Genomic DNA, 18,118 nt, shown 5'->3' with positions numbered 1-18,118 from the left:
ATAGATCCCAATGCTTATAATAGATCCCTAGATCCAAATCTTGACCACACATTTATGACATGTGGCGCATCAAGACGGTGACACGTGACAAGGATTCCAAGGCAAAATCTGGAGGGGTAAAATTGGAATGTAATTTTCGGATTTAATAATTAAAAAAAATATATATTTTTTTAGATTTTCTCAAAATAGATATATTTTAGATGCATATAGTTTCACACAAAGATGCATAAAGTTTTCACATGAAATGCATAACTTTGAACAGAAAAATGCATTTAATTTTTCCAGTTTTGGTATTTTCACCACCCCACCCCATACCACCCCCAATCCAGCCCACACCACCCCCCAACCCTCCCCATTACCACCCCCCAAAAATAGGCATGTTTCACATGCATATAAAATCAAACAAAAATGCATAAAGTTTTCACATAAAATGCATTAAACTATACAAAAAATGCATTTCATTTTAATAAATCTGGTAGTTTCGCCACCCCACCCCAGCCCCTGCCCCCTGCCTCCCCACCCCCCCCACCCCCACCCCCCCCCCAAAAAAAAATTTTTTTTTTTTTTTCAAAAACTGATTTTCTAATTGCTGGCCCACCCCCACCCCCACCCCCCACCGACCCACCCCCCACCCCCCCCGACCCACCCCCCACCCCCCCCCCCCCCAAAAATTTTTTTTTTTTTTTTCAAAAACTGATTTTCTAATTGCTGGCCCACCCCCACCCCCCCCACCCCCCCCCCAAAATTTTTTTTTATTTTTTATTTTTTTAAAAACTGATTTTCAAAAAAAAAATTTTTTTTGGGGGGGGTGGGGGGTGGGTGGGTGGGGGGTCAGTGGTCAGAAAATCAGTTTTTGAGAAAATAAAAAAATTAAAAAAAAAAATTTTTTTTGGGGGGGGGGGTGGGGGGGTGGGTGGGTGGGGGGTGGGGTGGGGGTAGGGGTGGGTCAGTGGTCAGAAAATCAGTTTTTAAAAAAATAAAAAAAAAATTTTTTTTTTTTGGGGGGGTGGGTGGGGGGGTGGGGGGGGTAGGGGTGGGTGGGGGTAGGGTTCTGGGGTGGGGTGGGGTTCTGGGGTGTGGGGGGTGGGGTTGGGGTGGGGTGAAATCTTATGCATATTTATATGAAACTTTATGCATTTTTATATGAAAGTTCATGCATTCTCGTATGAAACTTTATGCGTCTAAAATATACCTATTTTGAGAAAATATAATTTTTTTTTTTTTTTTGAATTTCGAAAATTACATTCCAATTTTACCCCTCTCCAGATTTTGCCTTGAAATGCCTTGCCACGTGTCACCATCTTGATGCGCCACATGTCATAAATGTGTGGTCTAGATTTGGATCTACGGATCTATTATAAGCATAGGGATCCACCGGAACCCAACCCTATATATATATATATATATATATATATATATATATATATATATTTAAATGTAAATTAAATATGTAATAAATTTGTACTTTATTAAATTAATTTTTATTAAAAAGAGAAAGAGAAAAAACGAACCAAGAACCCTTGAGTGCACAAACAACAAACTAAGGGCCGAGCCTCATTAAAACCCTTTTTAAGGCAAACCTGGTCGGAAAATCCTTAAAAGGGAAAAAGAGTACTCGTCTAAACAAGGAGCTGTGTGGGAACGGAAGTGAGACAACTTCAGAGATTCCGGCCGAACCATCACCCCTAAGCAGCTCGGTTCCCGAACACATCAAAGCAAACCAACAAAAGAGAACAAGCAAAGAACAAGCAAAAACACAACCAACCAAAAAGGAACCAAAATGAAAACCAGAAACAGCACGACACCAACCACAACTAGCGAAGCTAAAAGGAAAATCAGCAGACCAAGAAAAACCATGTAAACGGAAGAAGTAGGAACCATCCCAACACCAACAGACAACCGAAACCCCAACGAAGCAACCGCACCTGTCGCGAGAAGCATCCAACCTATTCGAAACAAACACTAACACCTTAAAGCACCATTCTAACAAAGCTATGGGTAGAAAAATCACGAGCCACCGCATGTTTAATATCGTCAATCGCATAAGGCCACCATCCCTCTTGTCTATCATCATTGGCCATTATGTCCGCGGGGTGATTTCCTTCCCGAAAGATGTGAGTAACAATCAAAGAAAAACCATGAAGACGACGAAGAACCTGCTTCCAGGAAGCTAAGAAACGCCAGGGAACATTCGTGGAGCGATTCTCCAACAACCGCACCACATACATCGAATCGGACTCAACCCAAAGATGAAGCCAGCCACGATCATGAGCAATATTAATAGCAGTAATAACCGCGAGAAGCTCAGCTTCAAAAGCAAACCCACTACCACCCTTGATGTGAAAACAGCCACGGACATAGGCAAAATTATCCCTAAAAACTCCTCCCGCGGCAATACGACCAGGAGCCCCTTTAGCAGAGCCATCGGTGTTGACCTTAATCCAATGAGTCACCGGAGGCCACCAATAAACCTCCACCATGCGAGGGGGAGGAGCAGCTCGACTGCCAATTCCAAGACTTCTAACAATCACGTAGTCAGTCCAATTATTCTTGATGGTACCAAGCCGTGAAAAATTAGAATCCATCTCTTTAAAATAAGCTTTAACAAAAGTAAGAATCGACCGAGCCTCAAAACGGAGATCATCGAAAACAAGCGCATTCCTACAGTCCCATATCTTCCACAGGATCGAAATAATGCCTCCTTTCCAAAAAGCCAAAATTTGGGGGCTGAAGCAAGCATTCCAAGCCAGCACTAAAAAAGTGTGAATATCCAAGCAACTTAACAGATCCGTTTTATGAAACCAGACCAGAAACGTTTCCCAAATGTAACTAATCCGAGGACAGCTCCACATGATATGCTCAATGGTTTCAGCATCCATATAACAAAAGGGACAACCATTAGGAGTGACCATACCTTGTCTAACGAGAGTATCCAAGGTTGGAAGACGCCCATGAAGAATCCTCCAGCATAAGATCGAACGACGAATCGGAATGTACGGTTCCCAAATCCATGTCCCCCATTTCACCATAGTGTAAGGATGACAATTCTTGGAGAAGGCTAAAGCCGCCGAGACATCCCCCTTGAGCGAATGCTTCCAATATCTAGAATCTTTTTCCTCGCTCATAGGAATCAATAAAATATCAGCCACCACCTCAGGAAAATAATTCACAAACGAAGGCGAGAAATGCCACAGACCATCGTAGTAGTAATCTTTCACAGAGAAATGGAGATAATCATGCATGTAGTGAGGAATTTTGAGCTTATCCACCAAAATGTAACCCAGCCAATCATCCTTCCAAAAATAAGTATTAGCACCATTATTGATGCAAGAGTAAGAATCAACCACCAAGGGATCAATCTCCTGTTTCACGCCGAGCTAAATAGTTGAATTAGCAATATTTTGCTTAGCATAGCTGAAGGTTGTGAGGTATCTGGACCTCATAATCCGATGAGCCCAATCATCACCTTTTATCATCTTCCATGCCAGCTTCATCAAAAAAGATTTATTCATTAAGGTAAAAGAACGAATGCCAAGACCCCCTTCCTCTTTAGGAGCGCACACCCGTCTCCAACTAACAGAACAACACGGTTGCTGATCAATGCTGCCCGTCCAAATGAAATTACGACATTTACGGTCAAGCGAATGCAATAACGATTTAGGCCATTTATAAACCATCATCGAATGCACAATCGAACTCTGAATCACAGATCTCACCAAACATAAACGGCCTGCGATAGACAGTTGAAGACCTTTCCACCTTGCAAACTTTTGGACAATTTTATCAAAGATCGGCATGAGATACGAGGCCCGCGGACGACCAACAAATATAGGAACTCCCAAATACGTCATCGGAAGATTCCCCACAGAGAAACCCATGACACGCTGAATAGCCCTTCTCCTATCCGTAGTCACGCCCCTAGCGAAGTAGAGATTCGATTTCTCCTGACTGCAAACCTGACCAGAAATCGAACCATAATAATTCAGAATTTCCTTGATCTTTCGAGCATTACGAACCGTAGCAGTGCTAAAAAGGATAATATCATCAGCATAAAATAAGTGTGTTGGAAAATTAGTGGCCCGGCTGAAACCCATCGGACTAAGGTGTCTCGATTCCACACAACTGCTGATAAGGTGACTCAGGACGTCTTCCGCAATCCCAAATAAAATCGGTGACAACGGATCACCCTGCCTAACCCCACGAGAACAAGAGAAGTACCCCGAAAGCTGACCATTGTAAAGAATGGAGAGCCGGGCAGAGCTAAAAATGATCCAAATCCAATTGACGAACTTCTCATGATATCCATTCGCTCTCAAAACTTGCATAATGAACTCCCAGCGAATGGTGTCAAAAGCCTTACGAATGTCAATTTTGCAAGCCATATTCGAACCCCGATTCGTACGTTGCATCGAGTTGAATCCCTCAGAGCTGAGCATAATGCAATCATGGATGTTGCGACCACTAATGAAACCAAATTGGTTATTAGAGATATGAGTGGACGCAATCCTGCTAAGCCTTGACGCCAAGATTTTGGAAATGATTTTAAAGAAGAAGTTCGACAGAACGATGGGCCTCAAATCAGCAACAGTTGAAACATCCTTCTTCTTTGGGATAAGAATCATTGTACTGGAATTGCAACCAGTAGGTAAATAAGAAGACCGGAAAAAAGTTTGAACAGCACTGACCACATCCGTCTTAATAATTTCCCAGCAAGTCTGAAAGAAGGAACCAGAGAAACCATCAGGTCCAGGGGCACTATTAGCGTCCATTCCAAAGACCTCCGCCGCAATCTCACTCTCCGCAGGTATACTAACCAAAAAATTATTCTGAGCATCCGAAACCGCCAGATCAAAAAGCGCCTCAATCTCCAAAGGGTCAGCGCTCGGGCTTCCATCATCCATGAAAAGAGCCGAGAAGTGCCCGATGATATGTTGCTCAATAATACTCGGATCATAGACATCCACACCATCAATATTCAAGCGAGTAATCAAAGTATTCCTCCGTTTGAATTTTATCATTCTGTGAAAGAAAGTCGTATTTCTATCCCCATCTTGCAACCACGAGGCACGACTTTTCTGTTGAAGAAGATTATTTTTTCTAGAAAGCGCAACATTAAGCTCAGCTTGCAAACGAATCTCCTCATCGAAGAGCTCATCAGTATATCCAGTTTCAGAAATCTGGTTCTGGGTGACCGCCAAATGATTCTGAAATAGACCAATCGAATTATCAACGTTGCCAAAAACATCTTTATTCCAGACCTTAATATCATGACGCAGCCTCTTGAGTTTCAACATAACACACAGAATAGGGCAGCTAGTGTTAACAGCAACCGTCCACGAATTCTTCACCATATCTAAGAACGAAGGATGAAGGGTCCACATATTCAGAAATCTGAAGTGTCTTATGCCAGATGGAGTAACCTGACGGCACTGCAGAACTAACGGAGAATGATCAGAGGTGAGCCTCGGAAGCGCCGTGGTAACAATAGAATCGCATAAATCAGCAAAACCCTTGGAAAAAAATGCTCTATCAAGGATAGATTCAACATGACGGGGAAAAAACCGACGTCCAGACCAGGTAAAGCGAATCCCTTCAGTCGGAGATTCAATGAATTGAGAATCATCAATGAAAGCGCAGAAGTCCAAGCATGAGCTTCTTGAAGGGGACCTAGAACTGATCCTCTCATTAGAGCCTTTGACTGCGTTAAAATCACCAATAAAGGACAGTATTACCCGACGTGAAATGTAGAAGATCATGCCAAAGTTGACGGCGGAGGATCTGGTCATTGGCTCCGTGTATAATAGCTACACGGAAGTTGTAAGTTTGCCAAATACAATCAACGATCACAGATTGGTCAGAGGAAAAAACCATGGTTGCAATCACATCAGGATGAGCAAGAACCCAGATGTTCGAACTTTTAGATGCTCGACAATTTTGATGAATAGGCACCATATTTAAAGAATTCCAGTAGCTCTGCCTCACCTTACGAAACGCCTTCTTAGGTTCAATCAAACCCAAGATAATAGGAGAAAATGAGCTACAGTGCTCCTTAAGTAACCGCTTGGATTCGTCCGTCAAACCACGGACATTCCAGGCGATGATATTCATGAAGATTGATTGAAATGGGCGGAGGAGCCTCCGCATCTTTCCACCTCAGCCGACCAGCTTTCACGGGCGACATTCTCCATCGCCTGAATACAGTCTTTCTTGCTATTGTCAATAACAAAAGCTTCCGGATTATTGCCAGCATCTCCAGCTTTACGAAGACGATGTTTAATACTCTCCTCTGCCTGTTTTGAGATTTGTTCCGCTGCACGATCTGCGAGCTGTTTTTTTGAAGGCCTACCGCGCCGCTTAGCTGCCATACCCGAAGTAATTGGCTCCTTAGCCAATGCCAGAATTTGTTCCAATCTCTGAGCCTTCATAGCATTCTCAAAAGCAACCGCATCAGTTGGTTGCTGTCGGGAATGAATTTCCTCACTTATAACATCCGCTTCAATTGTTTCCTCCTCTTCTGAACTTTCAGAAACATAAACTTCAAGCGGCCTATCGTACACCGATGTCTCCACATTGTTGGTGATAGCGTCCAACATATCCGGCCCTCTGATATCCTCATTATTCCTCAACTGAAATCTAACATTCTCACCACTGATTCTGTTCTTAGCATTTTCCTCCTGCTCCAACAGATGAGGCGAAGAGCCTCGATGCGAAGGCTGCGCAACCTTCTGAGTTGTAGATTTTGGTTCATTGTCCTCACCGGAACCTTGCTGCTGTACGCGCGCGGATTTATCAGTTATCTGCTCAGCCTCCAAGATTTGTAACCCAGTTTCTTCACCTCTCAGGTTTTCCAACACAGCAAAAGTGTTTCCAATCGTAGTCCCCGAGCACTGCTTATCTTTAACCGAATGTTGCTGAATCTGTTGATCGCCGACAGGTTGATTTCTATGCTCATGGAAGGCGGCTTCATGTTCGTTGTTCGTAGTCTGAATATGCTCAATTTCTTTCCATTGTTTTCCCCTTGGCTGTTGCGTGGCAATCTTGACGTGAGTAGTTGTCTCGTCAGTTTCCTTTTGAATAGCTTTGAAACATCTATCAGGAGAGTGTCCTGTTATTTTGCACCTGTTGCAGTAAAGTGGGAGCTTTTCATAAGTGAACTCAATATAAAAAGCGAAATCTCCTTCATCAAAAAGAAGAGTAGTAGGAAGAGGTTTAGACATATCTAACTCGACCAAGACCCTCGCAAACTGTCCAAAATCCTTCTTCACTGAAGCTGCATCGATTCTAATGGGATGCCCAATATATCTCGCAACTCCAGCCAGCACTTCCGCGTGCCAATATTCTATCGGCAAATAGTGTATTCTCACCCACACATTAGCCAACGAAGAATGCTCCTTGAAGGGATCGAAATTCCTTGACCATTCCCTGAGTCGAAGATGACCATTAAGAAGTTCCCAAGTGTTTTTAACCTTGGCACAGGTTTTGTCCGCCTCACTTTGAAAAACCAAAGTGTAGTAGCCTTTTCCAAGGGGAATAAGTTGCCAAGAAGAAGCAATTCCCCATAAATCATTCAACTCCTTTTTTAACATCATTGCCGGCTTCGGTTTTTCACCTTTACGAAGCAAAAGTACTTCCTGTCAAAGCATATTGAAATTCCGAAACTTGTTTGATAAGAAGATCTTTGGGCATTTTGAAACAGAACTGATCACCCTCCTTCATGGGACATAGTGCATGAAAGTTATGAGCAGCTACGTCAGAGCGTCGTTGCCCCCTGTTAGAAGCCATCTCCGCATAGGATTTGTGGGCATCAATCTTCTCTCCCATATCAGTAACTTGTTGACGAACCGAATTCGTGGGAATAGTTGTCGAAGAGGAAGCCGCCGCCCCATTAGGGTTAGGATTGGGATTCCCTTGTGCTTGCGTAAGGGAAGTACCATCCGGAACCACAAGCGTACGTTGAGGTCCCTTTGAGCCATGAGAAAAGACCATCATTCCAGACTGTTCGTTGGCGTTGTTCAAAGCTAAATTCGGATTAGCAGAAGTAGCAGGCGAAACCAAACTAGGGTGTTTCCTTGGGGAAGAAACATCACGAGCATTCGGGTTAAAATTGTTAGAAACGAGTGGAAGGTTCAGGCCCCCTTTGCCCGACATGATTCAGCAAGAGAGGACGCCGGAATGCGAAAAAGAAACCACAAAGCTTTCACTGGCATTTCATCAAACACCTTATAGGCAAACACAAATAAACCCAGAAATTGATTTCACCTACCAGAGTAGCATCGATCCAGGCGAGCAGCAGCTCCAGCGGCTTGTGGCAGCTGCACGTCGGCGTGGAGCTCAGGCGTCGAGCTCGAGCCACCGGCCGGTCGCGAGAGAGTCCGAACTCTGAGGCGAGAACGAATTCAAAAAAAATTACTGTTCACGCTACAGTAATTTCGCTGATTCAGTCTTGCGCAGCTTCTTTCACTCAGAAAAATATAAAGAAAATAATCAAAGCTATAACACTGAGTTTGATAATTAAAGAACGAAACGTCACAAAACAGACGTCAAAAAAGCCAAAATTCATAAATTTGTACTTTATATTTAGTCATATATTTTTGAATTGCCAATTCAAATATGTTTTATTTTCAAATATATTATATATTATCTTATATTTGATTGATTTTATATTATATAATAGTTACATTTTTAATATTAAATTTTAAAAATAAAAGAAAGTCCGTTGAGCCAAGAAAATAATTTAGCTCAAAGATTTTTTTATAGTTAAATATATTTATACATTTAAATTAGGAAACCAAATATTGATTTTTTTCTTAACCTTTTTTTTTTTTTTTGCAGATAACATGGAGCATGCTTCAAAAAAAACAAAATATCGTCAATCAGAGGATGAATTTGAGTGTGAAAGTGAAGACGATCTTTATGATACACCTAACGGTAATTATAGTTCTTTTCAAAATAGATATTAAAAATAAAAGTTGTTCATATTATTCATATTATAATTGTTATTTTAAATTGTAATATATTTTGTCATTATTGTAATGTAGTGGTTGGAATTAGACCACAAAATCCCATCAGAGTTTCTGTACTGACGAATAAGATGAGGAAACAAACTAAAACTACATGTGAAGGGAGTAGTCAGATTCCAGAAATAATTGATTTAACAGATGACGAACCATGTCCCAAAGAATCTTCTTCATTTATGGATTGTGCAAGCACGAGCACAAATGAATGTCAAACTCGAAGTGAAAGAAATGATGAAAGATCAGAAGTCACTGATTTAACAAATGAAGAGTCAAATGACACAGATTATCTGTCAGATTTGGTTGCTACGGAAGAAGGTAAATAAATTTTCTTAATTTTTCATATTATCATTTTATATAATATTTGTTGATAGTGAATGTTTTGGTATCAATTAGTTTTATTTGTATACTTATAATTTATATTTTTAATGATTAATTCTAAATTTAATTTAACAGAATACTACGATCTTGGTGATCCAGTTTGTCGGTGTGAATTTTGCAATGCATTATTTTGGTATGATGAAAGAAAAGGGAAGTCTTGCGATACTGAAAATCCAACATACTCATTATGTTGTCGTAGTGGTAAAATAGAACTTCCGAAAATTAATCCTCCTCCAACATTGTTGAATAACTTTCTTCATGGAAAAGATGCAAAGAGCAAACATTTTCAAGATCATATTCGATCTTATAATAGTATGTTTGCATTTACGTCAATGGGAGGAAAGATTGATTTGAGTTTAAATACTGGTAATTCACCGCCAACATTTCGATTGCATGGTCAGAACTATCATTTGATGGGCAGTTTGATACCGGCTGAAGGTACTACACCAAAGTTTGCTCAACTGTATATTTACGATACAGAAAACGAAGTTGCTAATAGGATGCAGTCTGTGAGGTAACTACAATGTTTACATGAAGTATGTAATGATTTTATTATTATTATTATTATTATTATTATTATTATTATTATTATTATTATTATTATTATTATTATTATTATTATTATTATTATTATTATTATTATTATTTCATTTTAGTTATCTAAAGTTATTTATTTTTATTTGTGTAGGAAAAAAAGTGATAAAAACAATTTACATGCTGAAATTGTTTCTGATTTGAAGATAATGTTGGATGAAAATAATGTGTTAGTGAAGACATTTAGAATGGCAAAAGAGAAGATTATTGATCAAAGTCAATCTGATGTCAAGATAAAGCTTATTGGTAGACGACATGGTGATGCTCGAACATATAATCTACCAACCGTATCTGAAGTGGCTGCTTTAGTAGTTGGTGATTTTGATGAATCGATGGGGGATAGAGATTTAATTGTTGAAACGCAAACCGGAGAACTCAAGCGCATTAATGAATTACATGCAACGTATCTTGGTTTGCAGTATCCATTGTTATTCCCATATGGTGAAGATGGATTTCGTGAAGATATTCCTTTAAATGTGCCGGGAAGTTCAAGTGGTAATAATGCTCGCAGTAATGTTACTATGAAAGATTACTTTGCTTTCCGGTTGCATGAAAGAGAATCTGATGTGACGACAATTTTGACTTCTAAACGTCTATTTCAACAGTTTGTGGTTGATGCATACACTATGATTGAATCATCTAGATTGATGTATATACGCATGAATCAGAAAAAAATGCGGGCTGATTTGTATAAAGGCCTCACAGATGCTCTAATAAGAGGTGAAACAAATCCAGCAACCAGAGGAAAAAGAGTGATATTGCCATCAAGTTTTGTTGGGGGAGCTCGATACATGGTGCAAAATTATCAAGATGCGATGGCTATATGTAAATGGGCTAGATATCCTAATCTATTCATCACATTTACATGTAATCCAAAGTGGCCTGAGATTGTTAGATATGTTGAAAAACGAGGATTGAAACCGGAAGACCGCCCTGATATTGTTTGTCGAGTTTTCAAAATGAAGTTAAATAATTTGATTAATGATCTACGTAAAGAGAAAATATTCGGCATTGTGAGAGCAGGTATTATATTTAGATTACATTATTACTTTATGCATTATATTATTTTATTAATATTTATGTGATTTCGTAAATTAATTTATTATATTTCTATATTTATATTGTCACAGTTGTATACACTATTGAATTTCAAAAAAGAGGACTTCCACATGCACATATTCTGCTCTTCCTTTGGAATGAAGATAGAAATCCTTCACCAGATAATATCAACGAAATTATTTCAGCTGAAATACCGGACATGGATTTAGATCCAAAGTATTATACAGCTGTACATGATTTCATGATTCATGGTCCATGTGGAGTAGCAAATAAAAATTCGCCTTGCATGGCAAATGGTCGTTGCACAAAATATTTTTCCAAAAAATATGTTGAGACAACGAGTGTTGATGAAGATGGTTATCCAGTATATAGGCGTAGAAATAATGGGAGAACAATTCTGAAGAATGGTGTGCCTTTGGACAATAGATAAGTTGTTCCGCACAATCGTTATCTTCTAATGAAGTATGGAGCACATATAAATGTTGAATGGTGCAATCAGTCACGGTCGATCAAATATTTGTTCAAGTATATCAACAAAGGAAATGATCGTGTTACTGCATCTTTCTATAAGAGCACGGATGATGGACATATGGAAAAGAATGTGGATGAAGTGAATATGTATTATGATTGCAGATACATATCACCATGTGAGGCTGCATGGCGAATCTTTGGATTTGAAATACAGTACAAAGATCCTCCCGTTGAAAGGTTGAGTTTTCATATTCCGAATGAGCAAAACATAATATTTTCAGAGTCGGATACATTAGATGAGGTTTTGAGTAAACCTACAATTGGACAAACCAAGTTCTTAAAGTGGTTTGAGGCAAATAAGATATATCCAGAAGCAAGGAAACTTTTTTTTTTGAAAGAAGAAGCAAGGAAACTTACATATGCAGAATTCCCAACACAATTTGTTTGGCACGCAAAGAAAATAAATGCATGGGAACCAAGAAAAGAAAGGTACTCGATTGGAAGAGTTGTTTATTTACCTCCTGGGAGTGGAGAAATGTATTATTTGAGATGTTTACTCAACATAGTACGTGGACCTACATGTTATGCGGACATAAGAACTGTTAATGGGATTGTATATGGTTCATTTAAGGAAGCTTGCTATGCAATGGGATTGTTGAATGATGATAGAGAATACATTGATGGTATAGTTGAAGCAAGTTGTTGGGCATCTGCTAAGTCTTTAAGAATGTTATTCGTCACATTATTGTCGTCCGACTCTTTTGGAAGCGTAGCAGATGTTTGGAATGCATGCTGGATATATTTATCAGATGATATCTTATACAATCAAAGAACTATGCTGCATCATCCAGGTGAAATCATTACAGAGTTTTATATTATCATTTTACATGTTTTCTTTTTTATAATTACATTATATTATGGGATTATATATATATTTTAAAAATTGCAGAACTACAACTAACTGAAGAACAAATCAAGTGTTATACACTACTGGAAATTGAAAAACTGTTGAGTAGTTTTGGAAGGACTTTGCGAGAGTTTGAAGGCATTCCTTATCCAAGTTCTGAATTCTTCGAAACTGATCAAAATAAATTGATCAGTGATGAACTAAGATATGATCGAAAAGCATTAACAGATGAACACAAAGCTTTGATTTCTAAGCTTACCGATGAACAACGATGTGTTTATGATACTGTTATTAATGCGACACGGTCAAATTATGGAGGAATGTTTTTCATATATGGGTATGGAGGTACGGGAAAAACATTCATATGGAACACTCTTTCAGCAGCTCTAAGGTCAAAGGGAGAAATTGTTTTAAATGTTGCTTCAAGTGGAATTGCGTCCCTGTTGTTGCCTGGTGGAAGAACAGCTCATTCACGATTCAAAATTCCCATAAATGTCAATGAGGATTCCATGTGCAACATCAATCAAGGTTCTCCACTTGCAGAATTGATTGTTAAGTGTAAGCTTATTATTTGGGATGAGGCACCGATGATGCACAAGTTTTGTTTTGAAGCATTGGATCGAGGTCTACGAGATATAATGCGGTTTGTCAATCCGTCAAGTGCATCCACCCCTTTTGGAGGAAAGACAGTTGTGTTCGGGGGTGATTTCAGATAGATACTACATGTTATACCAAAAGGAAGTAGGCAAGATATTGTTTTTGCAACAATAAATTCTTCATATCTCTGGAAATAGTGCAAGGTTTTATGGTTGACAAAAAATATAAGGCTTCAAAATATGGGCTCCAGTGCTGAAGCTGTGGAGTTGGAAGAGTTCTCTAAATGGATTGCGAGTATAGGCGATGGAACAATTGGAAGTGCGAATGATGGTAATGTCAATATTGATATTCGAACAGATTTTTTGATAAAATGGTCTGGAAATCCAATTGAGCACATAGTTAACACCATTTATCCATCAGATTGTTCCAATAATGTAGATACAAGTTATCTACAAGAGAGAGCAATACTTGCTCCTACTCTTAATGCTGTTGAATCTGTAAATCAATACATGATTTCTTTGAACAAAAGTGAATGACGTTTATATAGAAGCTCAGACTCAACTTCAAGATCAGATTCAATCACTGATTTGGTACAACAGGTGCATACTCCAGAATTCTTGAATAACATCAAATATTCAGGAGTACCAAATCACGAAATATATTTGAAGGTTGGAACTCCGGTTATGTTGTTGAGGAACATTGATCATGCAAATGGATTGTGCAATGGAACTCGATTGAAAATAACAAGACTTGGACAACATGTTTTGGAAGCACAAATTCTTACGGGAGATAATGCAAATACAAAAATTTTGATTCCAAGAATGTCATTGACTCCTGCTGATCCAAGATTGCCATTTAAGTTTGAACGACGACAATTCCCCCTGATTGTATCTTATGCAATGACGATCAACAAAAGTCAAGGGCAATCGTTTTCTCATGTTGGTTTATTCTTGCCAAGACCAGTTTTTACACATGGCCAATTGTACGTTGCAGTGTCAAGAGTACGAAGTCGAGCAGGACTTAAAATATTGCTTTCTGAAGATGGTAGAAATTATGATACTACTACTACAAATGTTGTGTATAGGAAAGTTTTTCAAAATGTATGACAATATGTGTGCTATTGTTTTGCATTTAATTATAGTTAAATTTAATTTATATGAATATCATGTCTTATTTTCATATTTATTTATTTAAAATATTATTTAAAAATAACACTCAACGTGCAGCACTTGCCGTGCAACGCACGGGTGGGTGTTCTAGTATCATTTGAATTAGAAAAAAACGGTTGTCTTCTTCTTCAATAAAAATAGGCTGTCTTCTTCTCCTCCATCCCAATCTCGCCGGCCGCCCACTACAAAAAAACGCGTAATTACCGGCGAAAATTACCGGCGGTGATTTTACCGTCGGTAATTAACGGCGGCACGGCGGCGGCATTCCAGGCGACCCGAGCTTTCGAAATTACCGGCCAGTTACCGACGGCAAACTCGCCGCCGTTAACTAGCGACGGCGATGCCGCCGGTAAGTTTCGAATATATAATAAAACATTAAATTTACACAATTACCGACGGCGTTTATGCCGTCGCTAGCTAGCGGCGGCAATTGCCGTCGGTAATGGCCAATATTAGGGCACGCGTAACCTCTTTTTTCACTTTTGCGCAGAACAGATCCCCGCTTCGCCCCTGCTGCTGCTGCCTGCTGCTTCCACCAGCCAACCACCGCCGCCGACAGCCGCCGCCGAACCCCGCCGCCGACCGCCGCCGTGCCCAGCCGCCCAGGTAACTCTCTTTCTCTCTCTCTCTCTCTCTCTCTATATATATATATATATATATATATATATATATATATATATAATTTTTAAATTTTGACTTATATTATTAATTTATTTTAGTTCGACGATTTCGTTTCGCCGCTTTCTTCACGACACCCGCCGGAAACCACCACCGTACGCTCTCTTGTTTAATTATTTATTTAATTATTTATGTATTTATATGTTAATTAAATAGATTTATTTGTTTAATAATTAATTTATAATTGGCTTTGTTTATAAATAAATTATATGAAGCATGAATAATTTTAAATTATATCAATTGAAGCATGATTAATTTTAAATTATATTAATCAATTAGTATATGTTGTTAGTTTAGTTTTAAATTATGAAGCATGATTAATTTTAAATTATATTAATTTTAATCAATTTAGTTTAAGTTGTTTGTTAGAATAATTTATATATGTTGGATAATATTGTGGGATAGATTTAATCAATTTCTTAAGGATCTTCTCCCTTTGGGATAGAAATTGATTATTTCTTAAGGATCTTCTCCCAACAAATGATTGTTTTTAATTTAATTACCATGATTTTTATTGCTTTTATTTGTATTGTATTATTGCTTCGACATTGGGGGGCCGGGTAGACCTAGTATAGGCTTAGTAAATTAGGACCACTATGGTCACTATAGTTGCTGGTACAGTCGAGCACTTGGTAGTTAGGATAGTGGGGTTATGCTGTCGAAATTTTGTTAGATTTCAAGTAATTTATTATATTTTATTTGTTTTTTTCAATTAGAATTTGCAAGAATGAGTGATAATCGTACGTGGATGTACGCGAGATACAATGATCGTACTGTATTTGAAACGGGGACTTGAGTTTTTCCTTGAGTGGGCGTTCAATCAAACGACGTACACAGATGGACAAGGTAACATTAGGTGCCCGTGTAAGAAGTGCAAGAATCAAGCGTATTTAGATGTACCTACGGTCAAAAAACATGTTAGTAGGCGTGGATTTGTCCTGAATTACAAAGTTTGGGTTTGTCACGGGGAAGCACCGCTGTATATGCCGAGAGAACATGCTATAATGAATGAGGATGATGGATTATACAATAACTACGAAAGGATGGTGCATGACCATGCTGGACCTAGTAATTATCAAGATCCTCCAAATCTGGAGCAGCCGCCCAATAATGACGCTCAACAGATTTATAACATGTTGGATGCAGCGGATACTCCATTGTACGCAGGATGTGACACGTACACACAATTAAGTTGGATGACTCAATTCATGAGCATAAAGACTGAAAGCCACATGTCAGAGAGGACTTACAATCAGATGTCTTCGATGATGAAAGCTGCTTTACCAGAGGGTAACAACTGTCCAGAAGACTTCTATAGTACGAAAAGAAATCTACGTGGTTTGGGTTTGCCAGTAGAGAAGATCGATTGCTGTGTTAATAACTGCATGTTGTATTGGGGGGAAACTAGTGAGCTACATAGTTGTATGTTCTGTGACCAATCACGATATAAGGACAGCTTGCGTGCATCTGGGAGTCGCAGAAAGAAACAAGTGCCCGCCAAACAGATGCACTATTTTCCCTTGACGCCCCGATTGCAGAGATTGTTTGCATCTCCTGCAACTGCTGAACATATGCGGTGGCATGCGACCTCCACAGACGATGGGATAATGCGCCACCCGGCCGACTCTCCGGCATGGAAACATTTGAATTCAGTCTTTCCTGGATTCACCGAGGAGATCAGAAATGTGAGATTGGGCCTCTCTACAGATGGTTTTGCCCCATTTGCACAATCAGGGCGTCAATATTCTTCTTGGCCAGTTATTGTCACGCCGTATAACCTGCCTCCGTGGTTGTGCATGAAAGAACAATTCATGTTCCTCACAGTCCTCGTGTCTGGCCCATCAAACCCAAAGATGAAGTTGGACGTATTCTTACAGCCATTGATACACGAGTTAAAATCTCTGTGGGAGGTTGGTGTGAACACTTACGACATATCGTTGAAGCAAAATTTCCAGATGCGAGCAGCTCTGATATGGACTATCAGTGATTTTCCAGCGTACGCTATGTTGTCTGGGTGGGGTACAGATGGGAAATTGGCATGTCCACATTGCATGGAGAATACAGAAGCATTCACTTTGCCGATGAGTGGAAAACAATCGTGGTTTGATAATCATCGGAAGTTCTTACCTCCTAACCATGTGTTTAGGAGAAACAAAACTTCATTCTTGAGGAATAAGACATGCAATGTTGGTCCACCAGAACAAAGATCAGGAATACAAATCTTGAATCAAATCGAGGGGTTAGGCTTCGTGAAGGTTACCGAAGACTTCGATGGCAGGAACGCTCAACTCGCCAAATATCAAGATGTAGGGTGGAAAAAGAAAAGCATATTTTGGGATCTACCCTATTGGAGACATCTTTTGATTCGACATAATCTGGATGTCATGCACATTGAGAAAAATGTGTTTGATAACGTGTTTAATACTGTCCTGAATGTGAAGGGGAAGACAAAAGATACAGAAAAATCTAGAGAAGAATTGAACACCTTCTGCAAGCGGAAAGAGTTGAAGAAAGTGGATGGAACTCGAGGGTATCCGAAAGCATGTTATACGCTTGACAGGGAAGAGAAGAAGATCTTACTTCAATGGATCAAGAGTCTTAAGTTTCCCGATGGGTACGTGTCAAATATTAGTAGATGCGTTGACATGAACGCCCTGAAGATGCACAACATGAAAAGTCACGACTGTCACGTGTTCATGCAAATCCTTCTGCCTGTTGCATTTAAAGAACTTCTTCCTAAGAATGTGAGTTAAGTTTCTTCTTCAGAGAATTAACATCCCGCAACGTGGCCATATATGACATGAGAATACTGAGTGAGAAGATAGCTGTTACTCTTTGCAAACTTGAGCGTATCTTCCCTCCTAGTTTATTTGATTCAATGGAGCACCTACCAGTTCATTTGGCAGATGAGGCACGATTAGCTGGTCCAGTGCAATATCGGTGGATGTATCCTTTTGAAAGATATTTGAGGACATTAAAAAATCATATAAAAAACAAAGCCAAGATTGAGGGGTCCATCGCCAATGCATACTTACTTGCAGAAATGTCAACCTTCTCTTCGTTTTACTTTGAAGATCAAATATCTACAAAGTGGACAACTTTGCCTCGCAATATTGAGATGCCCGTTGCTGAAAATGATGATCCTCTTTGTCTCGCCATATTCAAACCTATTGGGCGTTCACTTGGCCGAGGGACGAAGAGATACATGGATGAGCGCGAATGGCTTGCTGCACACATGTATATATTGA

General features: G+C 39.4%; 2 protein-coding genes across 2 annotated transcripts; one reads left to right on the top strand and one right to left on the bottom strand.

Annotated features, from left to right (window-relative positions):
- Nucleotides 1-6,104: 6,104 nt before the first annotated feature.
- LOC131023287 (uncharacterized) lies at nt 6,105-7,589 on the bottom strand. Its single transcript, XM_057952834.1, has one exon. The coding sequence runs from the start codon at nt 7,587-7,589 to the stop codon at nt 6,105-6,107; it is 1,485 nt and encodes a 494-aa protein (XP_057808817.1).
- Nucleotides 7,590-10,177: 2,588 nt separating this feature from the next.
- Nucleotides 10,178-13,142, top strand: LOC131023286 (uncharacterized). The gene is made up of 4 exons (XM_057952832.1): nt 10,178-11,012; nt 11,120-11,412; nt 11,512-12,370; nt 12,469-13,142. Exons 1-4 carry the CDS (start codon nt 10,178-10,180, stop codon nt 13,140-13,142), a joined length of 2,661 nt encoding a protein of 886 aa, XP_057808815.1.
- The last annotated feature ends 4,976 nt before the right edge of the window (nt 13,143-18,118 follow it).

The sequence above is a fragment of the Salvia miltiorrhiza genome, chromosome 4, assembly GCF_028751815.1.
Source record: "Salvia miltiorrhiza cultivar Shanhuang (shh) chromosome 4, IMPLAD_Smil_shh, whole genome shotgun sequence".
NCBI lineage: Eukaryota > Viridiplantae > Streptophyta > Magnoliopsida > Lamiales > Lamiaceae > Salvia > Salvia miltiorrhiza.
Note: the sequence above shows the minus strand (reverse complement) of the source record. Positions and strands in the feature narration are given on the sequence as shown.

Bases quoted from the DNA above. Each gene is read 5' to 3' on its own strand.
- LOC131023286 (XM_057952832.1), top strand. From the start codon at position 10,178: ATGGCAAAAGAGAAGATTATTGATCAAAGTCAATCTGATGTCAAGATA. The intron at 11,413-11,511 runs GTATATAGGCGT...CTTCTAATGAAG, and splicing joins TTGATGAAGATGGTTATCCA to TATGGAGCACATATAAATGT. The intron at 12,371-12,468 runs GTGAAATCATTA...TAAAAATTGCAG, and splicing joins AACTATGCTGCATCATCCAG to AACTACAACTAACTGAAGAA.
- LOC131023287 (XM_057952834.1), bottom strand. From the start codon at position 7,589: ATGATGTTAAAAAAGGAGTTGAATGATTTATGGGGAATTGCTTCTTCT.